Raw genomic sequence first — 27,847 nt, 5'->3', positions numbered from 1 at the left:
GTTTTGGTGGCTCAGTGGTTAAGAGCTCGGCTGCTAAGTGGTTAAGAGTCGGCAGTTCGACTCCACCAACCACTCCTTGGAAACCCCTGGGCCGGTTCTACTCCGTCCTATATAGGGTCGCTAGGAGTCGGAATCGACTCGACAGCAACGGGTTAAATTTCGCCCCTGGGAAGAGTGCCTTGCTTGTGTCACCCTAGTCCTCGCTCTGCTGCAAAGTACCCTTCACAATAGAGCTGCCAGATAAAATACGTGATGCCCAATTAAATTTGAATTTTATGGAGTATATTTATACCAAAAAAAAAAAAAAATTCGCTGCTAATCTGAAATTCAAATTTAATTGGGCAATCCGTATTTTTCAGTCTGGCAGCCCTACTTGATAAGTATCTTACTGTCCCTAATATAAGGCACTATTTAGTCCCATGGCAACATACCCCACCCATGGTCATGTATATTTCCATGCTATTATTTTCCTAGGCTGTTCCTCCTTTGGTCTTCCTTCAACCTCCTGCCTAATAGTTTCAGACCCTGAGCACAGTCCTCATGACCTCCATAACTTCCCTCCAGTCAAGGTTGGGAGCACAACTGGGATTCCCCATGAACAGAGCAGGTCCCACAGCCCGCCCCTCATGAGCCTTGCCCCCCGGTGCCTGCCTCAGCATATCCAGGTTCAGCCAGTCTTCTCTCTCTAAATGGGTCCCTCCTGCTTTCAACGCCCATTCCCATGTGGGGATGACAATCTTATCAGCAGGGAACTCATACCAGGGAGCACAGTGGGCCAACATTCTGGATCAGGTGACTGGCCGTGAACGTGCCAATGGTAAACCAAAAATCGCCAGGGTGTTTTCACACCTGGGGAAGAGAAGGCTCGGAAAGGCCAAGCTCAGAGAGGCAGATGTAGCCACAGAGGTGAGGGGACGACCATTGAGAGGTTCAGAGGGGACCTGGGACCTGGGTCGAGCCACAGAGGAAGGCTGGGGGCTGAGCTTGTTCTTCCTACCATGAGCAAAGAATTGAGACCAAGAAATGCAGAAGAAGCTGGACAGAAGAGGAGGAGAGAAGGATAGAAATGGCGTTCTGGAGGGTCACGTGGGGCTACGCATCTCAGTGGAGGGCAGGTGTAAATGCAAGACCCCTCCCACTGTCTCCTGCCGTGGGCCAGGCCAGGGGGCTTCGAGCTCCCTCACATCCCTGCCCGGTGTTTTCAAAGTGTGGACGTGCATCAGAATTACCTGGCACGCTCCTGAAACAAATCCAATTCCCGGCCGTCATCCCAGTCTCACTCTCTTGGAATCTCTGGCGGGAGTCTAGGACTTTGCGTTGTAAATACTTCCCAAGTGGTTCTCACACACCCTAAACCCAACCTCAGATGGGAACCGTGTGCTCTGCAGGTAAAGCAAGAGATTCTGACTGGCCTCTGTTAGGGGGCTGTTCTCCCTACATGGGGACCCTCTCTTTATATAGGACTCGATTCACTTGCATTTAGAGCCAGACCCCAGGGGCTGGTCCAGATCATTCTGGAAAACACGCCGAGTGCAGTTAGGAGGAAGACAAGGGCTGGCAGGAAGCTGTGAGTATTAGCACAGCTTCTTCCATACACAGCATGGAAACCTCCAGACAGACCATGTCAAGGCGTTTCTGGTGCCCGGGAAGAGTCAAGATTCTGGATTCTCGGCAACATCCACCCAGCAGTTTTCCTCTGTCCTCGGCCCTCTCAGTCCCTAATCTCACAGGTCCCCAAGGAGCAGAGCCAGAGCACAGCCTCCTCCCTAGATCTCACTCTCCTCCAGAATCTCCTCCAGGGTGTTGGCCAGGGTGAAGTCTCCTTCACTGCTCTCAGACAGGCTGCTGCCCCGGGGCCAGGCAGTGTGGCCTCGGTGGGGCGGGGTGCCCAGCTCCCCCAGGCCCCGCATGGTCAGGTGCAGGAGCTGCCCGCCGCTACCAGGTGAGAGCTGCAGCTTCTGCAGGGTCCCCGCGCTGTCTTCCTCCGAGAGCTTCTTGGGACATTTTCCCAGGAACCTGAAATTCTTCCCCAGGAACCAGGCTCTGCAGCCCGAGTGATGGGCAAGCAGGAAGCGGACCCAGTGTTTCCTCAGCTCGGCCTTCACCTGCCAGGTGAGACAGGTGGGGTTAGTGTCTTGGAATCATTTAGTCGTGTGTCCATTCAGCCAATATTTATTGAGTGGCAACTCTGTGCCATTCTTGGGAAAGTTACCTTCTAATTGTGGGAGACAGATAAAGAGAAGCAAACAAAAACAGTTGAGTATTTCAAATGGTGATAATACGGTGAGGTCACTAAGCAGAGTAACAGGGTAAAGAGATAAAACCTTCCGATACGGTGTTCCAGAAAGGACTCTGAGGAGGCAGCTTTTGAGGCAGGACTTGCCCGATGGGTAAGAAGCCCCACGTGAAGACAGAGAAGCAGCAGCAGCAGTCAGCAAAAAGAATAAGGGCTTTGCTGTCGGGACGCTTGCATTTCACACGCATAGCCTCCTGGTGGTCTAAGGCACTCGCTCGATTAACATAATTACTTCAAAATAACCAACATTTGTTCTATCAGATGATAGTTAATGATACAGCCCTACGATTAAAATGTGGATTTGTTCTCACAGTCTTGATTAAAATGGATGGTTTGTGGAAGTGGTATTCCTATAACTTGGAGAACAAGTATGCAGCGCCCAGAAATTTAATCAAATGAGATGGGGTCTGTCTCCTCCAAAGACTATGTGTGGAGTCCCAAAGGGACTGTTTCCCCAAATTGTGAGGAAATGTTTAGACTTTAAAATCTGTATTAAAGGTCAGCTAATGTAATTAGGTCCCTTGACCTCAACTACTAATTGAAAGGTTGGTGGTTTGAACCCACCCAGCGGGGCCACGGAAGAAAGGCCTGGCAATCTGTTTCTGGAAAGATTATAGCCAAGAAAACTGTGTGGAGCTCCGTTCTACTCTGTCACACACAGGGTCGCCGGGAGTCAGAATCTTTTTGGATTTAGTTTAATATGATAGCATAAGTTGTGGTCTGTTTTGTTGACACGGGACCTTAACGTTGGAGAAAAGAAGTAGACCTTGAAGAGTGGAAGCAGAGGGGCATCGTGATTTCAACCCGTACTGATTCTGTATTTCGATATACAACGTTTATTGATTACATTCAACAGAAGTCTGCTTTTCAGAAAGTTTAAAATAAAAAATACAATTTATTCCGTCATCAACTTTTCCTTCTTCAGGCTTATTAGATTCTCCTAATAAAACGGTAACTAATACAGTTTCTTTTAAACCTACAGTGTAGTTGGAAGAAAGAAAAAGAAGCTTATATTCTAGTGGGAGGAGACGGAAATAAATATTTAAACCTGGGATGGGGTTGAGGATGAAGACGGGAGAAAAACCTGTCCTGGCCTCTGCCCCTCCCCTTTTCAAGCCTCTTCCCAGGGAAGCAGAGAGCCGGCTGGGGCTGTGCAATAATAACAATGAAAGAAATAATCATAATTATCACGTACTGAGCCTCTACTATCTGCTCGGCATGTCTAGGGCAACACTATGAGGCAAGGAGTTGTTATTCCCACTTTTACAGATAAGGACACTGAGGCTCAAAGAAGCAAAGCGACTACTAACTCTCAGCGCTCCTGAGTGAGTGAACTCAGACTCGAATCTAGCTTTTTAGAATCCAGAGTTCAGGCTCGTTCCCTCTATTGCACTGTAGTATTCCTAGCACGTCTCCAGCAGGGCTGGGACTGCGACCTGAGTTTCTTCATGCCCATCCCAACCTTTTTTTCCTGTGTTACTAAGCTGCCTCCACCGGATGCTCATACCACGATCTTGTCCCAGTACATGCTGGTCCCCGTATGTGCCCCCACAGCGCCATCACATAAGCAGAAACCTCCGGGGCCAGTAGGACCCCAGCCCCAGTCTCTCATGCAGCTGGGATGGCAGCGTGGAAAACGTACCTCTCCGTTGGCAAAGCAGTACTGGAAGGCCACGAGTAATCCCTGGAATGAAAGAAAGAGGTGGCATGAAATTGGACTCCTGGGAGGCTTGTCTGAGAGCTATTGGGAAAGTCCAAAGGCCTGCCCTAGATGGAATAGCCCCAGAAAAGGCACGCAGCCCCAGTGCCTACACCAACTAGAGTTGGTCATACTGGTTACACTAACTTGAACTTGGATGGGTCTCTTCTGCTTGTTCTGACGCCCACCACCCATATCAATCTAGTTGTTTGCTTAGGTGCTCATGGGTGCTCATAGTCAATGGTGATTAAACCCCAAAGACCCTACATCATCCCTTCAGTTACACAAATACAGTGTGTGGACTCTGTGCAAGGGCACTGTCCTATTTCCACTTGTCCATAGTGGGCCTTTCGTTTTGGAAATTGACCCTCCCTATTCTCTGGGCTTCTGGTTGGTCTGTCAATCATGCCACCTCCGTGGATCAGGATCAGCCAAATAGGAATGTGACCCCAGCAGGGCTAATCAGAGTTCTTGTCATTGGGAGAGGAAGAGGGATCTATTCTCTTCTCTGGGTTTGCCAGCTTTTTAGATGACGTAAGCCCAGAGACGGGAACACTGGTGGTGCAGTGATTAAGTGCTATGGCTGCTAACTAAAAGGTCAGTAGTTTGAATCCGCCAGGTGTTCCTTGGAAACTCTATGGAGCAGTTCTACTCTGCCCTGTAGGGTTGCTATGAGTGGGAATCGACTCGATGGCAGCGGGTTTGGTTTTTTTTTTTTTTTTTAAAGCCTAGAGACACTGGCCACCATCTGCCCAGCTTCACGGAGAGAGTGAGCCTGTCTGAGGATGATGCTAACACAGAGAAAAGCTGAGGCAGAGATAGCGAGAGACAGATTTCTGACAATATTGTTTGAGGACCTGGATCCGGTTATATCTGATCCTGAAATTTTCATTTATTTGAGGTAATAAATACCTTTTCCTTTAAGTCAGAATTTTTTTTTTTTTTAAAGAAAGATCAGATCACTTCACTCCAGTGGTTTTCTATCACACTTAGAATAAAATAAAACCCCTATCTGTGGAAGGCTCTAGATGATCTAGACTCTGTGTCTCTGTCTCTGGCTTTATCTTGTAGCATGCTTCTCCAGAGCTACTACTGTATTTTTACACAAATAACGCACGCCTTCTACATTTGCTTGTCAAACATGCCCTCCCCTCGCCAGGTATTTTCATAAACTCCGCTACGCCATTTTTTTTTATATAATTTTTATTGTGCTTTAAGAGAAAGTTTACAAATCAAGTCAGTCTCTCACACAAAAACCCATATACACCTTGCTACACACTCCCAATTACTCTCCCCCTAATATTTTTTTTTTTTTTAATGAGACAGCCCGCTCTCTCCCTCCACTCTCTCTTTTCGTGCCCATTTCGCCAGCTTCTAACCCCCTCCACCCTCTCATCTCCCCTCCAGGCAGGAGATGCCAACATAGTCTCAAGTGTCCACCTGATCCAAGAGGCTCACTCCTCACCAGCATCCCTCTCCAACCCATTGTCCAGTCCAATCCATGTCTGAAGAGTTGGCTTCGGGAATGGTTCCTGTCCTGGGCCAACAGAAGGTCTGGGGCCATGACCACCGGGGTCCTTTTAGTCTCAGTCAGACTATTAAGTCTGGTCTTATGAGAATTTGGGGTCTGCACCCCATACGCCAATTTTTTTTAACATGCCGCGGTTAAAAAAAAAAAAAAATTAGCAAAGCACACTTACAAAAACATCTCATAACAGGAGGGCATCATTGACAGACAATGTAGAAGACACACGTTATTTGCCTAAAAATACAGTATATTTCAGCACATGAACTTTCTGACTTCCTCCAGCATGTCAAGCTCACGAATTAGTTATCAACTGCTACATAAAATAATCACCTGAAAGTTTAGTGGATAAAAACTGTTAATATTTATCCCGTAACATACCTTCTGGGCACAGTGGTGGTTCCGTGGTAGAATTCTCCCCTTCCATGCACGAGGCCAGGGTTTGATTCCCGGCCAATGCACCGGGTGCAGCCACCACCCATCTCTCAGTGGAAGCTTGTGTGTTGCTATGATGCTGAACAGGTTTCAGTGGAGCTGCCAGACTAAGAGACTAGGAAGAAAGGCCTGACAAACTACTTGCGAAAAAATCAGCCAGTGAAAATCTTATGGATCACATTGGTCCCATTCCATTGTGCGTGGGGGCCAACTCAGTGGCAGCTAGCAGCAACATTCTTTCTGTGGGTCAAGAATCTTCTAGTGGCTTAACTGGGTATACCAACTCAGAGTCTCTCAGAAGGTTGTGGTTAAGATGTTGGCTGGAAGTACAGTCATCTGAAGGCTTGACTGGGGCTATGAGATCTGCTTCCAGAATGGCCCACTCCCGTGCCTGGCAAGTTGGTGCTGGTTGTTGACGGGAAGCCTCAGTCCCTCTCCATGGAGCTGCATGAGTGTCCTCACAACATGGCGGCTGGCTTCCCCCAGAGGAAGTGATCCAAGATAGCAGGGCGGAAACTGCAATGTTTTTTATGACTTGGCCTCCAAAGTCACTTACCCTCATTCCGCAATATCCTAATAGTCACACAGGTCAACCCTATTTAGTGTGGAAGAGGAACACACAACAGTGTAAATACCAGGAGGTGAAAGTCATCGGGGGCCATATTGGAGGCTAGGCTGGTTATCGCAGTTCACTTCTTTCTCAGGTCCCTTCGCACTTCTTGTTTCCTGGACCATTTTCCCCTCAGATCTTGACATACCTGGCTTTTCAAAATTCAGGTTTTAGCTCAAAACTCACCTAAAAGAGAGGCCTTCTCTGTCCACCCAGTTTTTGGTAGCCACTCCAGTCAGTATCATAGTGCTCTATTTTATCATATTCTTCACAGCACCAGAATCATATTACTATTTATTTGTTTATTTGGTTGTTCTCTGTCCCTCCCCCTGGCCCCCAACAAGACTAGCATCTTTATATAGTTTTTCACTGCCAGGTCCCCAGCACCCGGAACAATGCCTGACCCATAATCAACAAATACTTGTTGAATAAGTGAGTGGATGAAGGAATGAGTCAGGTTTCTGCCATGTGTACAAAGTCAGATTCGCTTCTAAAATATTACAGGGCAGTTCGCTTCTTGTTGTCTTTTCCAGTGTTTAGAACTGTGGACACAAGAATGACGGTGACATTTTCATTTACAGAGCATTTTTGTTGGGGCAGTTTCAATAACAAGGATAACCTCTTGGAGTAGGAAAAGTCTTCTGGATTCCCTGCTTCATCGTCAGGGGTCTGGAATCAAAGATGCTTCAGTTAACGTCGCTGCCTCATTGTTTCCCCGACACCTGCTCATCCCGATTTGTGAAGCAGCCACCTGTGATAGCCTACACGCCATGGCTTTCCCTAACTGGCGTGAAGGTCTGCGGAATTTGGGCCGTGGGCCTGATACATTGGAGCTGGGTGTGTGCATGGGACCCAAACGCTTGAGCGTTTGTGGGAAAAATCTCATAAAGTACCAGGAACTCACAAGGAAAGGGCACACTTCCAACCAGAGGGTGAAGGTCCCAGCAGCAGGCTGCTTCCTCCCATCTCTCTTCAGAATATTTCTCTCACCCCAGCCCCTGGTAAGGGAGGCTTGGTGCCAGAAAGGAGCTGAAATTAAAAAGGATTTACAAAATGTTGCCCTGGGGGAAGGTTTTTCTGCTCTTTCTTGGTAAGGCTTGTTCAGCACATCCATGCTGGAGCCAGGCAGAGACCTCCATGATGACTATCACGTGTCAGAGTAGAGCTGTGCCCCATAGGGCTTTCGATGGCCGATTTTTCAGAAATAGGTCACCAGGCCTTTCTTCTGAGGTACCTCTGGGTGGACTCGAACCACCAGTTAACTGTTTGTACCACTCAGAGACTACACTGACTCTCACGTCACCAGTCAAATGCTAGGACTCTGCCCATCCGTGCAGAATTTTCCTTCTCTTATGCGCCTAGACATTCTGTGGCTATAGCTCCTAAACGGACACGTTAGTTCCAGTTAATATCTCCACACGCGCATTCCCACTGGAGGGTCGTGGCTACCCTGAGTGGTTGTCAGGGCAGGTAATATTTGTCTCCAGGCACATGATTTCAGAGTGGCTGGCTTCCAGTGTGCCAAAATTCTCACCAACAAGTTGGCTAAAATAAGATTTCATATCACGAACCAGTCTTTTCACTTCCTCAGTTTCTCTCTTCATTGTGTTGGGAACATCCTGGAGTCTGGTTAACTCTTATTCTAGATAGCAAGCGTGAAGGAAGTGGGGCCTACAGAACATATGGTGCTCACGTCATATATCACCATGCTCGGGAGTCTCTCCAAAGATCCCTTAACGGTAGGAGGCTGGCAAAACTCTCTGGGGAATAAGTCTTTAGAAGAATTAAGGACTCTCCAAAGCAGCAAAGAAAGGAGTCTTTTAGGCGCTATGCTAATTCCTGCTGATGGAGTCACTAAGATGGATCCACCCAAAGTGCACCCACACATCTGCCCACCCCTCCTCTCACCTCCCAACCATCTGCTTCCACCTCCAGGGCTCGCTCCAGCTACGTGAGAATTCCTTCCTCCTTGGCAGAAGCCATATGAAAGCTGTGGGCGTGATTCAGAAAGCTGGCTCAGAAGCTAGGTTCTAAGAGAGGTTTCTAAAAAGGGTTTCATGGTCAACCAAGTTGGGGGATCCTCTATGCCCTCTTAGAAAGCCACAGTCCACATTAGTCAACTCACAGCTCCGAGAAGTCCTTCAGACTTTCTCAAACCATATAAACCATTTAAACACGGAGCTCTTCCTTCAGGCAATGCCTATTACTATCTCCTGGGACCAGTGTTCTGAGCAGAGCCTGGGTGGATGCTGGCCTCCATGTGCACTGATGAAAGAATTTCCCAAGGTATAACAGTCTTTTTTATGCTTAGAAGGAAGTTCTCCATCTGTTCCTCTCTGACATCACTGATTCTCTGGAAGGTTTTGACCCATTCTCAGGCCTCAGTTTTGTCTTTTCTCTAAGAGAAGTTAGATGCCATGCCAGGCAGTATCTCAGCAGCCCTGGAATTGTTGGAGGCTTAGCTTGGAAAGTGTTCCTTTCCATGGATGGATGGATAGGCAAGCCCCAGGAAAGCCCGCTTCTTGGCCAATCTGCTTGGTACTTCTTTTTCATTGGCTCTTTATCTTTATCCATGCCCATTCAACAAAACTAGCTCTGAAAATAGAGGAGATCTGGGATGATCAATTTACAGGAAACCAAAAAACCAAACCCAGTGCCGTCGGGTCAATTCCAATCCATAATGACCCTATAGGAAAAAGCAGAACTGCCCCATAGGGTTTCCAAGGAGCAGCTGGTGGATTTGAACTGCTAACCTTTTGGTCAGCAGCTGAGCTCTTACTTATTGCACTACTAGGTCTCCCAACTTCCACTACTATCTTCATACCATCAACCTCCTTGTGCTTGGGTTTTAACTTTCTGTTTCTTACTGCCTTTGTCTTAAATGCACTCAGATCAAACACACCAACGGTTATGGATTGAATTGTGTCCCCCCAAAATATGTGTTGAATTCCTACCCTTTATACCTCTGGGTGTGATCCTGTTTGGAAATAGGGTTTTTGTTTTGTTGTTAATGAGGCCAACCAAGGAACATCAAGGAACCGAAGAATCCTGGGGCTATTGACAAGCAAGGAATCAATAGGGCTGAGACCCTTGTTTGGACTTCTAGCCTCCAGAACTTTGAGAAGACAAATGTCTGTTCTTTAAAGCCACCCACTTTGGTATTGTGTTACAGTACTAGGTAACTAAGGCACCAACCCTACTCACCCGTCTCCTTATGCGTGTCTTAGTTGTATGTTGACCACACTTGAGTATGGAAGCTCATTTCTTCAAACCTGCCAAGCCTCTGAGCTGAGAACAGAAACCTGAAAGCCAGAACCTCCTCCCTGTGGGCATAATAGATAGGACTTCCCAGCTAGGTGGGCAAGGAAGCAGACCAGCCCTAAAGTAGCTGGGGTTTCTAAGGGGCCCAAAAGCCCAGTTTTAGGGCAGTCATCTTCCTCCAGCCACACACTCTAGAGAAACAGATAGGAAGAACCCTCACCTTAAAGCATTCAGAAGATTCAGACATTTTGCAGACCAGAACTAGGGAAGATAAACAGATACCTCTGTATCAGTCTCCCCTCAGTCTGTTGCTGGATTGTTCCTTTGACCTAATGTTCTCCCGTTTCCTTGAAAATCTAGTTGCCCGTTGACGTGAACCTGAACCCTGATGGAGCTCCAAAGCTACAAACTACCAACCTGGGGATTATATACAGAATTGACAGATGCCTCACCCATGGGCACAATTATCACCTGGAGGTGAGAGGTGGACAATCCACCTGGGAAAATATAACAAATTTTGGGATGACTTGACTCATTTGAGCCAGGCTCTTTTCTCTTCACTGTCTCTATCATTGCCCATGAGTTCAGCATGGATAATCCTTCTTTTTCCATTACCTATGTTCTCTTGAGGAAGAACTATGAGAATAAGACCTCCCCTAGACTCTTCTGCTTCGTGTCTTCTCCTTAATTTGGGGGCCTATGTGAAAGAGAAGGAAATAAGTTCACTAGACTTTTGATCCTCCTCGAAACGTACAAACTACAATGACCATTGTTCCTAAATAAGAAAGGGGTAATGTTGCCTTTCACTCTGTTTTGAAAAAGAATGAAACAGGGGTGTCCAGTCCCGTCTCCTCCTACTGCTGTCCAGACCTCAGAGCTCCCTGCTTCTTGTCCTTTCCCAAATGCAATTTTCCATTCTACTCTTTGATCCTCTGAACTCCGCAATATCCTTCCAGTGAATTCCAGAGAATTCTACTTAATAGTTGTTCTCTGTTACATACAACCTAAAAACCCAAACAGAAGAATGTAGGCTTAAATCTCAATGCTGTCCATTATTGTCTATGTGAATTTGGCAACTCATTTAACTTTGGTGAACCTCGCTTGGCTCATCTGTGAAGTGGCACTGATATATTGAGATAACATGAGTAAGTGCAAACCACAGAATCTGACACAAAGTAAGTGCTCAATAACTGGTAAATGCTGTTACATTTATTTTTCTTGCTTCTAAAGGCAATGTTGTTGTTAGGCGCTGTGGAGGTGATCCCGACTCATAGTGACTCTACAGAACAGAGTAGAGCTGCCCCCACAGGGTTTCCAAGGAGCACCTGGTGGATTTGAATTGCCAACGTTTTGGTTAGCAGTCGAACTCTTAACCACTGCACCACCAGGCCTCTTCTAAAGGCAATGGGTATCAGAAATTTCCCCTCCCTGGTGGGATAGAGGGGAACAGTGCAAGAGTAGTGCAGAAAGTGGGAGGCCTCTGCTCACCCACAACCTCTGTGTGTTTCTGGCTCAGTCTTGGTGTAAAGCACTCCGCAGAGCCACTGTCTCAGGAACAGTGGTGCAAGTTGGTTAGCAGAGCATTAGCTGGCTCCAGGACCATATGCTCTATTGTGGTCACTAGTCCCCAGAATGGCCCCAACGATTTCTCCCATCCTTGTAGACACATTCCACTCCTTACAGCAAGAGTAGGACCTCACTTTCCCTCCCATTAAATCTGGGATGACTTTGTGGCTGCTTTTACCAACACAGTGTGGTGGAGTGACGTTCTGGGACTCCTGATCCTACGCCTTATGCAGACTGTAAGTTTCTACTTTCTCTTTCTTAGAGCATTGGCTCTTGGGATGCTCCGTCTCAGAGTCCAGCTGCCATGCTATGAGATGCCAAGACACATGGAGAGGCCATACAGAGGAGAACTGAGGCTCACTGGTCAATAGCCTCAGCGGAGCTCCCAGACAGTAGCCAGCATCAACACCTAACCATTGACTGTGCCGTCTTCGATGTTCCAGTCCAGTTGAGCCCTTAGGTGATCACAACCCCAGTCAAAATTACATGGACCAAAAGGACATCCAGCTAAGCCCAGCCAGAATCATTAAAGACAATAAAATGGTTCCTGCTTTAAGTGGGGAAGTTTTGAGGTAGTTCGTTACACAGCAATAAACCCAGATGAACCAAATATCCCCCCTTGCCAGAGAAGTCTGAGAGGCTGGGATTCCTTCTTAGAATCGGCCCACGTTACCCCACATGAGTGTCTGGTCCTCAGCCGGCCTTGGACATGGAAGATCAGGTGAAGAAATGCTTACAGGACGGATCATGCTCTGAAGCGGGGGAAAGGCCATCAAATACTACTGACATACAGCTGTAGGCTTTGTGCTTTGGTTCATTTACTAAGTAATTTACAAGTTACTAAGCCTTAGCCCTTGAAATCCTCAAAAAATTGAAAGGAAGTAAACATGTTTTCATAATGGAAAAAAAACAATGTGTCCTCTGTCTTGGTTCAAAGCAACACAATTCAGCTCTAACAGGAGAGAAAAAGAAAATTTCCCGATGACATGAGCCACATCTCAGGACTCATCTTCTTGGCCCTTGGTGAACGTGGTGTGGGTGGGCACTTTCTGTTCTGCGCCCAGAAGCTCAGCACCTGACCCTGTCTGGTGGCAGTGGCTTTAAGACTCTGATATAGAGAATTTGGTGTCTTCTGGTTCTGATCCTCACAGGGCACCACAGAGGCACCATAGCATAGGAGCCCTGGTGGTGCAGTAGTTAAAGTGCTCGGCTGCTAACCGAAAGGTCAGCAATTCGATCACACCAGCCACTCCATGGGAGGAAGATGTGGCAGCCAGGTTCCATAAAGATTACAACCTTGGACACCCTATGGGGAAGTTCTAATCTGTCCTACAGGGTTGCTATGAGACGGAATGGACTTGACGGCAACAGGGTAACCTCTGGGTACAAATTTCACATGTACCACTTAGACAAGTAAGTTTCTGTTCTTTAAAATTCACCCACTTGGGGGTATTTCTATTACAGCAGTGTAGCTAGGACACCCAGAATCATGCAAAATAATAAAGATGACTGTCATTTGTCTTAGGCTGGGTTCTCTAGAAAAGCAAAACCAGTGAAGCATATATAAATATATATATATTTTTATATGTATGTATGTATGTATATGCATGTTGTTGCTGTTGTTAGGTGCTGTTGAGTAGGTTTCGACTCACAGCGACCCTATGCACAACAGAACAAAACGCTGCTTGGTCCTGCGCCATCCTCACAATTGTTGCTATGCGTCATCCCATTGTTGCAGCCACTGTGTCAATCCATCTCATTGAGGGTCTTCCTCTTTTTTTGCTGACCCTCTACTTTACCAAGCATGATGTTCTCTCCAGGGACTGATCGCTCCTGATAACGTGTCCAAAGTATGTGAGATGTGTAGTCTCGCCATCCTTACCTCTGAGGAGCATTCTGGTTGTACTTCTTCCAAGACAGATTTTTTCGTTCTTTTGGCAGTCCGTGGTATATTCAATATTCTTCTCCAGCATCACAATTTAAAGGTGTCAGTTCTTCTTCGGTGTTCCTTATTCGTTGTCCAGCTTTCGCATGCATATGAGGCTATTGAAAACACCATGGCTTGGGTGAGGTGCACCTTAGTCCTCAAGGTGACATCTTTGCTTTTCAAAACATTAAAGACGCCTTTTGTAGCCAATTTGCCCAATGCAATGCCTCTTTTGACTTCTTGACTGCTGCTTCCATGGCTGTTGATTGTGGATCCAAGTAAAATGAAACCCTTGACAACCTCAATCTTTTCTCCGCTTATCATGATGTTGCTTACTGGGCCAGATGTGAGGATTTTTGTTTACTTTATGTTGAGGTACAATCCATAGTAAAGCCTGTGGTCTTTGATCTCCATCAGTAAGTGCTTCAATTCCTCTTCACTTTCAGCAAGCAAGGTTCTGTTATCTGCGTAACGCAGGTTGTTAATGAGTCTTCCTCCAATCCTGATGCCCCGTTCTTCTTCATATAGTCCAGCTTCTCAGATGATTTGCTCAGCACACAGATTAAATAGGTATGGTGAAAGGATACAACCCTGACACACTCTTCCTGACTTTAAACCGTACAGTATCCCCTTGTTCTGATCGAACGACTGCCTCTTGATTCATGTACAGATTCCTCATGAGCACAATTCAGTGTTTTGGAATTCCCATTCTCAGCAATGTTATCCATAATTTGTTATGATCCACACAGTCGAATGCCTTAGCATAGTCAACAAAACACAGGTAAACAACCTTCTGGTATTCTCTGCTTTCAGCCAGCATCCATCTGACATCAGCAATGACATCCCTGGTTCTATGTCCTCTTCTAAATGCGGCTTGAATTTCTGGCAGTTCCTTGTACATATACTGCTGCAGCTCCCTTTGAAAGATCTTCGGCAAAATTTTGGTTGCGTGTGATATTAATGATATTGTTCTATAATTTCCACATTCAGTTTGGATCACCTTTCTTGGAAATAGGCATAAACAAGGATCTCTCCCAGTCAGTTGGCCAGGTAGCTGTTTTCCAAATTTCTTGGCATAGACGAGTGAGCACCTCCAGCGCTGCATCCGTTTGTTGAAACATCTCAGTTGATGTTCCGTTGATTCCCAGAGCCTGGTTTTTCGCCAATGCCTTCAACGCAGCTTGGACCTCTTCCTTCAGTACCATTGGTTCCTGATCATATGTTACCTCCTGAAATGGTTGAATGTCAGCCAATTCTTTTTGGTATAGTGACTCTATGTATTCCTTCCATCTTCTTTTGATGCTTCCTGCATTGTTTAATTTTCCCCATAGAATTCTTCAGTATTGCAACTGGAGGCTTGAAGTTTTCCTTCAGTTCTTTCAGCTCGAGAAATGCTGAGCATATTCTTCCCTTTTGGTTTTCTATCTCCAGCTCTTTGCACATGTCCTCATAATAGTTTGTCTTCTCAAGCTGTCCTTTGAGATCTTCTGTTTAGCGATTTTACTCTGTCATTTTTTCCTTTTGCTTTAGCTAGTCAATGTTCAAGAACAAGTTTCATAGTCTCTTCTGACATCCGCTTAGGTCTTTTCTTCCTCTCCTGTCTTTTTCATGGCCTCTTGCTTTCTTCATGTGTGATGTCCTTGATGTCATTCCACATCTCATCTGGTCTTCGGTTGTTAGTGTTCAGCGTGTCAAATGCATTTTTGAGATGGTCTCTAAATTCAGGTGGGATATACTCAAGATCATACTTTGGTTCTTGTGGACTTGTTCTAATTTTCTTCAGCTTCTACTTGAACTTGCATAGGAGTAATTGATAGTCTAATCTGCAGCCAGCTCCTGGCCTTGTTCTGACTGATGATATTGAGCTTTTCCATTGCCTCTTTCCACAGTTGTAGTCGATTTGAATCCTATGTATTCCATCTGGTAAGGTGCCTGTGTGTAGTCACCATTTATGTTGGTGAAAAAAGGTATTTGCAATGAGGAAGTCATCGGTCTTGCAAAATTCAATCATGCAAGCTCCAGATTCATTTCTATCACCAAGGCCATATTCTCCAACTACCAATCCTTCTACATTTCCAACTTTCTCATTATCAGTAATTATCAGTGCATCCTGATTGCATGTTTGATCAATTTCAGACTGCAGAAGTTGGTAAAAGTCTTCAAATTCTTCACCTTTGGCCTTAGTGGTTGGTGCATAAATTTGAATAATAGTTGTTTTAACTAATCTTCCTTTTAGGTGTATGAATATTATCCTATCACTGACAGCATTGTACTTCAGGATAGATCTTGAAACGTTCTCTTTGATGATGAATGCAATGCCACGCCTCTTCAATTTGTCATTCCCGGCATAGTAGACCATATGATTGCCCAATTCAAAAGGACCAATATGGGTCCATTTCAGCTCACTAATGCCTACGTTACTGATGCTTAAGCATTCCATTTCATTTTTGATAATTTCCAATTTTCCTAGATCCGTACTTCATTCCAGGTTCTAATTTAATGCATATTTGCAGCTGTTTCTCCTCATTTTGAGTCGTGCCACATCAGCAAATGAAGGTCTCGAAAGCTTGACTCCATCCATGTCATTAAGGTCAATTGTACTTTCAGGAGGCAGATCTTCTCCAGCCATATTTTGAGTGCCTTCCAACCTGAGGGGCTCATCTTCTGGCACTATATAAGACAATGTTCTGCTGCTACTCATAAGGTTTTCACTGGCTAATTGTTTTCAGAAGTTGACCACTGGGTCCTTCTTCCTAGCCAGTCTTAGTCTGGAAGCTCAGCTGAAACCTGTCTGCCATAGGTGACCCTGCTGGTATTTGAATATTGGTGGCATACCTTCCAGCATCACAGCAACACACAAGCCCCCACAGTATGACAAACTGACAGATGCATGGGGGACGTATATGGGTATGTGTGTATATATATATATATATAGAAAGAGAAAGATTTATCTCAAAGAAATGGCTCATGCAGTTGCAGAGGCTAGCAACTCCCAAGTCCATGGGTCAGGCATCAGGCTGGAGGCTTTTTCTGACTCACGTAGCTGTAGGGGCTGAGGAACCCAAGATCAGCAGGTCAGACAGCAGGTCACTGGCTCACAGGCTGTGGAGGCTGACGAATCCCAAGATTGGCAGGTCAGATGGCAGGCCACTAGCTGACAGGCTGCGGTGGCTGATGAATCCCAAATCAGTAGGCAATATGGCAGGCTCAAGGCCCAGAACTGGGAGTTAAATGATGATGAGCCAGATGCAGCATCCAGAACAAGCAAGCAATCTTTGCCAGAACGTCCATGGATGCAGGCCACACCTGTGAGGAAGCTCCCCTCACAACTGATTGGCTGATCACATCATCGATGGTAGCTGCATCATTACATAACTTCCAAATTACATTATTTCATAACTGCCAAATTACATCATTACATAACTGCCAGACCACTGAGAATCATGGCCCAGCCAAGTTAACACTCAACCTTAACCATGAGCCCACCCCTAGTCACTTGGCACCTGTACACATCTCCTTAAACCATACACAACCTCTAAATAAAGATAATTACAAAGTCACACTTGAGACTAACATGATACCACCAATACATGTAAAACAGAAAATGCACGAGCCCCACTTACATCCCACATCCTAAAAGTGTAGAAAACAAAAATATTTGATGCACACACACAAGGAAGAAATACTCATAACAATTATAGTCCTCATTTCTGCAACCGGTCACATGGTCATAACTGATATTTAGAACTACCTTCTTCCACCACCCGTTTCGTATTCCTTTTACCCTCACCAAGTATCTCAGCTTGTGGTGGTTCTTTGCCTGGAGAGGTGACCCAAACCTTCATTCCTGAAGGTCTGGGCCATTACTGGTCATCTTGGAGTTGGGCTGATGTAGTTTTCCATTGACTTTAATCGCAGGGTATGGTAGTACTAAGAGACACTCTAAGGGATCTCCTGTATTCCAGATATACTCTTTTTTTACCTCCATTATGCAACATCAATCCAATTTCCCCCTTGGGAGTAAAGGTCAATCACACCAGCCAATATAGTAACTCCCTTCTTTACCTGTTGATCCAGAGCAAGAGGACCACAAAGTGACCAGGTGGCATTCTTTTTTTTTTCTGGATTTTTTTTTTTAATTATGCTTTAAGTGAAAGTTTACAAATCAAGTCAGTCTCTCATACAAAAACTTACATACACCTTGCTATGTACTCCTTGCTGCTCTCCCCCTAACGAGACAGCACACTCCTCTCCACCCTGTATCCCTGTGTCCAGCTGGCATTCTTAACTTCCACTTCAATGGAATCTGTGTTGTGTCTCTAGGTGGGAGCATTTCTCCCTTTGGAACTAAGACCTGTAGACCTGCAGAGCATAGGGCCACGGGGACAGGAAGCAAAAATTTTACGAGTGGGTCATTAGGCATAATAGTGAGTGCTGGACTCCCATTTCCATCCCTTGATTCCTAGAACCATGAATCCTGGTTATGGGAGAAACAGCACCATATATTGGATGCTGGTTGCAAGCACATGCAGCCTCTTGGAGAACATTACCCCCAGCCTGCAAAATGTTGCCACCTAGATGGTACTGTAATTGTGTCTTTAGAAGGCCATTCCATCATTCTATCAAGCCAGCTGCTTCAGTATAATGGGAAACTTGGTAAGACCAGTGAATTCCATGAGCATGGACCAATTACCACACTTCACTTGCTGTGAAGTGAGTCCCTTGATCCAAGGTGATACTGTGTGGGATACCATGATAGTGGATAAGGCATTCTGTGTGAGTCCACAGATGGTAGTTTTAGAAGAAGCATTGTGTGCAGGGAAGGCAAATCCATATCCAGAGTAAGTGTCTATCCCAATAAAAAAGAAATGCTGCCTATTCCATGATGGAAGCAGTACAGTGTAATTAACCAGTCACAAAGTTGCTGACTGATCACTTTGCCGAATGGTGCCATACTGGGGACTCAGTGTTGGTTCTGCTGCTGGCAGATTGGGCATTTGGCAGTGGCTGTAGCCAAGTCGGCCTCGGTGAGTGGAAGTCCATGCATAACCTCCATCTCTGTCACCATGGCCACTTTGCTCATGAGCCCACTGGGCAATGATGGGAGTGGCTGAGGAAAGAGGACGACTGTTTTCCACTGAGTCTATCACTCTATCCACTTGATTGTTAAACTCTTCCTCCGCCAAAGTCACCCTTTGGTGAACATTCACCTGAGACACAAATAGCTTTACTTCTTTGGACCATTAAAGAGGCTATTTTTTTTTTTTTATCCATATACCTCTTCCTCACACCCCCTTGTCACCAATTTTCCAATCATGTTCCTTCCAAGTACCTGACTATCCAGCCAAGCCATTGGCTACAGCCCATGAATCAAATGCATATCTGGCCATTTCTCCTTCCAAGCAAAATGAACAACCAGGTGCACTGCTCGAAGTTCTGCCCATTGGGAGAATTTTCCTTCACCACTGTTCTTCAGGGAGGTCCCAGAAAGGGGCTGCAGTTCTGCCATTGTCCACTTTCGAGTGGTGCCTGCATATTAGCAGAACCATCTGTAAACCAGGATCAAGTTTTCACTTCTTCAGCCAATTGATCATAAGGAACTTCCCATGAGGCCACAGGTGCAGACTGGGAAAGGACAGGTAATGTGACAGGAGTGGAGACTATGGGCATTTGGGCCACTTCCTCGTGCAACTTATTTCTGCCTTCAGGTACTGCTGGAGCCAGATCTAGTATATACTACTAGTATATACCACTTCCATTTAACGATGGAGTGCTGCTGTACATGTCTGACTTTATGGCTCTGTGGGCCAGACAACACCCAGTTCATGATGGGCAGCTCAGCCTGCATGGTGACTTAGTGGCACATGGTTAAGCTTTCAGTCTCTACTAAGGCTCAATAACCAGCCAAAACCTGTTTCTCAAAAGCAAAGTAGCTATCTGCAGAGGATGGCAGGGCTTATACTCCAAAATTCTAAGATGCACTAATAGGGGCCTGCTAAAGACTCCAAACAGCATCTCTATCTGTCACTGACAATTCAAGCACCATTGTATCAGTTGGATCACATGGCCCAAGTGGCAGAGTGGCTTGCACAGCAGCCTGAACCTGTTGCAGAACCCTCTCTTATTCTGGCTCCCTCTCCAAACTAGCAGCTTTTTGAATCACTTGATAAATAGGCCAGAGTAACACACTCAAATGAGGGATATGTTGCCTCCAAAATCCAAAGAGGCCTACCAGGCATTGAGCTTCCTTTTTAATTGTAGGAGCGGCTAGATAAAATAACTTAGCCTTCACTTTATAAGGAATATTGCAACATGCTTGGGCCTACTGGACCGCTAGAAATTTCACTGAGGTGGAAGGCACCTGAATTGTTGTTGGATTAATTTTCCACACTGTAACATGAAAATGTTTTTAGAGTCATCGACACGTCTTCCTCACTAGATCCAGTCAGCATAATGTCACCAATGTAACGGGCCAGTGTGATGTCTTGTGGAAGGGCAAGGTGATCAAAGTCCCTGTGGACTAAATTATGATGTAGGGCTGGAGAGTTGATATACCCCTGAGGTAGGACAGTAAAGGTTTAGTGCTAGTCTTGCCAGCTGAAGGCAAGTTGCTTCTGGTGTTCCCTCAAAATCAAAATTCAGAAAAAGGCATTGGTCAGATCAATAGCTGCACACCAGGTACCAGGAGATGTATTAATTTGCTCAAACAATGAAACTACATCTAGAATAGCAGCTTCCATTGGAATCACCACCTGGTTAGGTTTTCAATAATCTACTGACATTCTCCAAGATCCATCTGTTTTTTGTACAGGCCTAATAGGTGAGGTGAATGGGGATGTGATGGCAATCACCACCCCTGCATCCTTCAAGTCCTTGATGGGGGCAGTAATCTCTGCAATCCCTCCAGGAATGCAGTATTGCTTTTGGTTTACAATTTTCCTAGGCAGGAGCAGTTTTAATGGCTTCTACTTGTTGGGAATACGATTTGGGGATCCTGCCAGTTGCTGAGTATATCCATTCCAATTATGGATTCTGGAGCTGGGGAAATCACTGCAGGATGGATTCTGGAATTCACTGGATCTACTGTGAGATGAACCTGAGCTAAGCTAAGACTCCATGAATAACCTGACCTCCATACACCCCCACTCTGACTGGTGGGCCACAGTGGTGTTTTGGGCCACAGTAGTTTCAGTTCAGAGCCAGTATCCAGTAATCCCTGGAAAAGTCTGGTTATTTCTTTTTCCCCAATGAACAGTCACTTCTATAAAAGGCTCTAGATCCTTTTCGGGAAAACTGGGAGAAAGATGAACAGTATAAATTTTTGGCAGCATAGTGGGCTCCTTTCTTAAGGGGATCCAGCCTCCCCTTCATTCAATAGGTTGTGGGTCTGTAAACTGGCTCAAGTCTGGGAATTGATTGAAGAGCTGTGATTCTCAATTCTGGTGATTCAAGTTAGGCTGCCATTTACTTGACCTAGAATTCCTCTGCTAGTACAGATCAAGGAAATATTTAGTAGATTTCCCATCTATTTCACTCCTAAGGACTCCTTGACTAAGTAGCCAATGCCATAAGTTCACAAGAGTCAGATGTCCTCATTACTGCTTTGACTCTGTTGTCCATTACAGTAACTACGTCCACCTTGTCTTTGTCGACTGAGTGCCACCACTTGGCCCCTACCACCATGGGGTCCAATCAGCCTCATCTGTAGTTAGGTGTCTTAATTCAGTTAGGGCGGTTCCCACTGCCAATCTGACTTAAAGTAGCAATCACAGCAGTCTTCAAGGATGCTTCGGCTCCCTTCACAAATTCGCAGATTTGTTCCTCACCATTGTGGTAAAAGATGTGTCCTATAGGCCTTCCATGTGTGGGTCTATGGGTCTAACATGATAAATCCCCTCTAACATGCCAATTTCTCTGATCCTCTGGATACCTTCCTCTATAGTATACCAAGGCAGGTCTGGCACTTCGACTTGATTTAGTGTAGGCCACTGTATAATCCATACTTCATTGAACCAACCAAATAAGCTATTAGATCCTTTCCTAACCCCTTGAACTAAAAATATTGAATGAAGAATCTGTGCTTAGGGGACCCTTATCAATAAACTCAGACTGATACAACTTTATGTTCCTTGCACCATTATCCCATAGCCTTAAAAGCCATTCCCACACATATTCCCCAGGTTTCTGTTTGTAGATATTAGACAAGTCAAGGAGTTCTTTTGGAGTATAGCACACCTCCTCCTGGGTCACACTTTGTACTTCACCTTTTGGGGCTCACTGGGACTTAAGTCTAGAAGCAAAAATGGGTGGAGGTTGTGGTAGATACTGGAAACTTTCAGCAATGTCTTATAAGGTATCTACCTCAGGCAACACCTGAGGCGCCATCCCAGGTGATATCTCAAAAAAAGGTTCTTAAGGCACAGCTGGGTCAATCTCACCAGGTGGGGGTGGATGGGATAATGGTTTTCAGCAATACCAGCTCTGTGACTAAGAGATATGAGGCTTTCTTTCAGGTCACAAGTGGCAACTTTTATGTGATGCTTCCACTGTGACGCTGAAGCCCTGAGCTCATCTCTCACTTTAACCACTTCGTTTAACAAAAGTAGGACCAACCAGCCAGCTTCCCTATACTTCTCATTCTGACAAAATTGTAGAAAAGTATCAAACATGCGATCAACCAGAGCCTTACTTCTCACAAATACTTAATCTATTGATGGTGATATTTTGTGTATTAATATTGCCAACTCATACCATGGATTAGCAGTGTTACTGCAAATCGCGGGTTCGAGCCGCCTGCCGCAAAGCTAATGCTGAGACAGGAGGAGATAAGTAGTAAGAAGGCTTTATTGAATACCGGTATTCAAGAGACAGAGGGGGTTAAATTTCTCCCAAATTTTGTCTGTCTTAAAGGGCTGATGGGAGGGTTTTATACGAAAAGATTACAGTTACTTAATATTTTGAGTATGTAGTCTACAGATGGTCTTACACATTATAAAACAACTATAAAAACTCTTTATTAAACTAAAGATAAACATGTCAGGCACCTGGACTTTAATCAGTATATTTATAACAGGCTGAAAAACTCTCATAAGAATTTCTCAGCTAGTGGGGCTGTTTTGTCAAGTCCACTGTGGCTGAGATAGGAAGCAAGAAAGCAAACTTTCTTGTCGGTTTGCAGGCTGAAGGCCATTTCTCAAGACAATAAAGAAAGGAGACATTAAAGCTACAGGAGTTGAGATAGCACCGCACCCCTTCGGAGGAGACCGGTGCAGCTGGTGCAATTAAAAAATGTTTAGAGATTACTTACAGCATCATTATGGCGTTAGCCACGTCAAGTTCTCAATCACCTATTTCGAATAAGGGAAAATATGCTGTAAGGTATTAGGGTGTTTGTTATGTTTAAGAGCGGAACAGGCTGTTCAGTTATATTTTGAACAGAGCCTGCACCATTTTTCAAGGACTGGAGATTAATTACAGTTTATACAGCTATATTAAAACAATGAGAAAATATATTTTCCCTAATACTAAAACACTAAAGAAAAAACATTTTTTACTACTTTAGCCACATCCTCTTCACTACTGGAGGCAGAGTCATCAGAGCCTTTAAAACTAGTCAGACTTGAGAACAAGTTTAGAAAACTCAACCTTATGATTTTCTTTCCCTAGTACCACTCTTGGTACCAAATGTCTTAGGCTGGGTTCTCTAGAGAAGCAAAAGCAGTGCCATGGATTGAACTGTGTCCCTCCAAAATATCTACCAACTTGGCTAGGTCATGATTCCCAGTATTGTATGACTGTCTAACATTTTGTCATCTAGTGTGATTTCCTATCACTATGATGTAATGAGATGGATTAGCGGCAGTTATATTGATGAGGTCTACAAGATTAGATAGTGTCTTAAGCCAATCTCTCTCGAGATATAAAAGAGAGAAGTGAGCGGAGAGACAGGGGGACCTCATACTACAAAGAAAGCAGTGCTGGGAGCATCCTTTGGACCCGACGTTCCTGCACTGAGATGCTCCCAGACAAAGGGAAGACTGATGACAAGGACCTTCCTCCAGAGCCAACAGAGAGAGAAAGTCTTCCCCTGGAGCTGGCACCCCAAATTCGGATTTCCAGCCTACTGAACAGAGAATAAACTTTTCTTTGTTAAAGCCAATCACTTGTGGCATTTCTGTTATAGCAGCTCTAGGTGACCAGACAAGCAGTGAAGTATACATATATAGATAGGTAAGTAGATAGAGAGAGAGAGATAAATATTTATCTCAAGGAAATGGCTCACATCATTGTATAGGCTGCTGTATAGGCTAGCCTCTGGACTAGGAGCTTCTCCATGCAGGGACCCTGGGTCCAAAGGACACACTCTGCTGCAGTCCTGCTTTCTTGGTGGTATGAGTTGCCCCTCTCTCTGCTCACTTGCCTTTCCTTTTATCTGTTGTAAGATAAAAAGTGGCATAGGCCACACCCCAGGGAAATTTCCTTTACATTGGATCAGGGATGTGACCTGAGCAAGGATGTTACATCCCACCCTGAACCCCTTTAACATAATCTAATCTTGCCTCATTAACCACAGGCAGAGATTAGGATTTACAACACACAGGAAAATTATATCAATCACAAAATGGAAGACAACCACATAATACCGTGAATCATGGCCTAGCCAAATTGATACACTTATTTTTGGGGGGCACAATTCAATCCGTGACAGCTCTCAAGTCCCAATCGATGGATCTGGCATCAGGCTGGAGGCTTCTCCTGATTCGTATACCTGCAGGGGCTGATGAACTGAAGATCAGCAAGTCAGACAGCAGGCCGCTGGCTCACAGACTGTGGAGGCCAGTAAATCCCAAGACTGGAAAATAAGATGGCAGGCTACTGGCTCACAGGCTGCAAAGGCTGATGAATCCCAAGATTAGCAGGCAATATAACAGGCTCAAGTCCCACAAACCAGAGGTCAGGTGATGATGGGCTGGATGCAGGATCCAGAGCAGGCAAGCGAGCTTTGCCAGAATGTCCAAAGTCTGAGGCAGGCCACACCCCAAGGTAATGCCCCTTACAACTGGTTGGCTGATTGCATCAGATTGCATCATGGAAGATGACTACATCATTACATGACTGCCAAACTACATCATTACATGACTGCCAAACCTGAGAGTCGTGGCCCAGCCAAGCTGACACACAGCCTTAACCATCACATCATTTTAAGCTACTAAAAGTTTTAGGGTAGTTTGTACATAGCAATACCCATTGCCGTCAAGTCAATTCCAACTCATAGCGACCCTTTAGGACAGAGCAGAACTGCCCCATAGTTTCCAAGGAGTGCCTGGTAGATTCGAACTGCTGACCTTTTGGTTAACAGCTGTAACACTTAGCCACTACGCCACCAAGGTTTCCTACATAGTGATAGGTAACCCAAATACTCAGATAACATAACCATAGCTGACCCCTTCTTCTAGTTTCAGCCCCCACACACTTGTCAAGGTTCTAATGCTCCCTAGTTTGGATTCACTGATTCTTACCCAAGTTGTCCCATGTTGTGAGTAATGTCACTTGCCCTGCAGACAGTGGCACAAAGCTCTGCAGAGAATCCAGGAGAAATAGGCACTTAATAAAAGGCTTCATGTTGACACTCACAGTTCATATGATCATGAGTCACACCAACTCTTACAGCCCAGGACACCGACTACTTTTCCCTTCTTAGTCACTGAGTCACGCTGGTAGGATTAAGGCAACACTTTCATCTGCACATCCCTCTAACGCCAAAGGCTCTCATCGATGGAGCCGGCTAATGCCGGAACTCAGTTTGTACCCATGGGCTCTCTCAATTTCAAGGCTGCTTAGACCACATGCGTTTTGTTTGCTCCAAAGCCAAGACATCATGATTCAGACGCTCACTTACATGGAAGGAGCTCAGTGCCAACTGAATGAAGAGTCGTATCAGTTTTGAAAATCCTTGAACTTGCTCATCAGTGATGAAAGAGAAGAGGATCTCATGCACACCCAATAAAGGAATGAGGACCAGCGTTGATTTTGCCAATCTGTAAACGACAACCAAATAGTTGTTATGAAGGCCACCTTGTGAATGGGCAACATTTTCTGCTCCCCTGCAGCATGCCATTATTGTACCTCTGATCCTATTGGTGAATAGCTAACTTTTCAGCTTGTCCCCTTGACTACATATTTAATACCTTAAGGGCCAGTGTGATTTTGTTCACTGTTGCAAACTTACGCCCACCTCACAGTAGATGCTCAGGAAACATTAATTGAACGAATGAATCCCCCCATATAGATTAGGATATACCTATAGAGTGAGAATCGACTCAACGGCACTGGGTCTGGGTTATAGACATTAAGGAGTCCCTGGGTAGCACAAAAGGTCAATGCACTCGGCTACTAACCAAAAAGTTGGAGGTTCAAGTCCACCCAAAGGTGCCTCAGAAGAAAAGCCTGGTGATCTGCTTCTGAAAAATCAACCTTTGAAAAACCTATGGAGCGTATTTCTACTCGGAAGCACATGGGGTCACCGTGAGTTGGAATCCGCTCAGTGGCGACTGGTTTTGTTTGTTTTATAGACCTTAACATTTTCTCTGATGGACAGACTTCCATGCAAGTGTCTGCCATTCTGGAATGCTCCATCCCTACAAGGTTTGACAAGTATCTTATCGTCCAGCCTTTTCTGGACTTTCAGTGCTGGCGCTGTACTGAGCCTGAGAAGGGAGAGAAAAGGACTTTCCCAGGGTCACAGAGCCACTAAATGCAAGTCCCAGCCTAGCAGTGGGGCTTCTGACTTTACATTCAAGCCTTGCACGCTCCATGTAGGGCTTCGCCATCCAACTCTCTGCTGACCCACAACCCTGATGATAGCGAGGGCTGCAGGAAGTGAAAAACTGATCCTCCTCATAAAAGCGCTGTTTGGAGGTTCCCTGTTGTATACAGAGACGAACATTCCTCTGTACCGCCCACGTGGTTGAAGTACACAGCTGGCCCAAACACTCCATATCAGTGTTCCCAAACGTGGCTATTAGAATTCCTTAAGGAGCCCTGTTAAAAATATGTAGATTCCTGGGCCCCAGTGTCCACCCTCCGGATCACAGTCCCTGGAGGCTGGGTCCTGGGAGTCTGAATTTTAAGCAACTCCATGTAGAATTCTGACAAGCAGCTACTGCTCTTTACTATCGGGCAACTTTTTGGTTTAAAACTAGACTTGCAAAGGTGACTCATGTTTACAGCACAAACAGAAATACAGGTCTTATACACATTAACTAAAAAGAGCTTCATTTAAGTCTAAGCTACTTCTCTTAAAGGGCCAGACTAGGAGGAGGTTTATCCCCCAAACCTCTGGAGTCAGGGATGTAGAAGCACAAGGACATGAGGAGTTCCTGGGTGGTGCAAAAGGTTAACACACTTAGCTGCTAACAGAAAGGCACCAGAGGCACCTTGGGAGAAAGGCCTGGCAATCTACTCCTGAAAAATTGGCCACTGAAAATCTTATGGAGCGCAGTTCTGCTCTGACACACACGGGGGCACCATGGATTGGAGTCAACTTGATGGCAACTGGCTGTCATGGAAACCCTGGTGGCGTAGTGGTTTAGGGCTACAGCTGCTAACCAAAAGGTCAGCAGTTCGAATCCGCCAGGCGCTCCTCGGAGACTCTACGGGGCAGTTCTGCTCTGTCTTATAGGGTCGCTATGAGTCAGAAGCGACTCAACAGCTGTGGGTTTGGTTTGGTTTGGTCTGGTTTGGTCTGGTTTGGTCTGGTTTGGTCTGGTTTGGTCTGGTTTGGTCTGGTTTGGTCTGGTTTGGTCTGGTTTGGTCTGGTTTGGTTTGGCTAAGTCATGGCCAGTTTCTCCGGGAAGGTTGAATTCTGTCCAAGAGAAAGAACTTGCTATGAACCCTGTGTCTATGAGAGTCATTCAAATGCAATGTTATCAATGAGACCAAAAAAAAAACACAAAACCTTACCTTTTTGAGCATGAGCCACCAGGCAGGGGTGCCTACCCTGGCCACATGGGCTGTGTGTACCTGTGCTTTGACCATGGAGGAGAGAGGAGGAGGGGGAGACAGAGAGCAGGCCCTGGTGATGTGGCTCTCCTGAGCTAAGCTGCAGCTCTTCCCCGAAACTTAACGCCCCACCGCCCACCGCCAGCCCCGTGTAGGAGTCGCTTAGCTACCCAACATTAAGGGGCTCCAAGGACAGACGATTTCAAGAGTCTTACTTCCAGGAGCATTTTTTAAAACCCTCTGGTTCAGAGGTTGCAAACTGGTGACTATGGGCTGTATTTGACCAGCTGACAGATTTTGCTTATCCCTTGTAGTTATTTTTGTTATTGGAACCATATTTAAATAATTAGGAGAATGTTCAGATTCCCAGCTTCTTTTGAAAAATGGGGAGATGTGGTAACCAAAAAAAAAAAAAAAAAAAAAACCATTGCTGTCTAGTCGATTCCGACTTACAGTGACCCTGTAGGACAGAGTAGAACTGCCCCACAGGGTTTCCAAGTGCCTGGTAGCTTTGAACTGCTGACCTT

At 45.5% G+C, this 27,847-nt stretch overlaps 1 protein-coding gene across 1 annotated transcript in view; it reads right to left on the bottom strand.

The window, feature by feature from the left end:
• Positions 1 to 1,766: 1,766 nt before the first annotated feature.
• The window catches only part of GLP2R (glucagon like peptide 2 receptor), an 87,513-nt gene continuing 61,432 nt past the window's right edge, over positions 1,767 to 27,847 (bottom strand). The window contains exons 10-12 of the mRNA XM_003416788.2: positions 25,219 to 25,357; positions 3,939 to 3,980; positions 1,767 to 2,105 (exon numbers count right to left, since the gene is read on the bottom strand). Coding sequence (XP_003416836.2) covers positions 1,767 to 2,105; positions 3,939 to 3,980; positions 25,219 to 25,357 — 520 coding nt within the window. The remainder of the gene's footprint in view (positions 2,106 to 3,938; positions 3,981 to 25,218; positions 25,358 to 27,847) is intronic.

Source organism: Loxodonta africana, chromosome 18 (genome assembly GCF_030014295.1).
Source record: "Loxodonta africana isolate mLoxAfr1 chromosome 18, mLoxAfr1.hap2, whole genome shotgun sequence".
In the NCBI taxonomy this organism is placed as follows: Eukaryota; Metazoa; Chordata; class Mammalia; order Proboscidea; family Elephantidae; genus Loxodonta; species Loxodonta africana.
The sequence above is the reverse complement of the archived record's forward strand: the minus strand, read 5'-3'. Positions and strand labels throughout refer to the sequence as shown.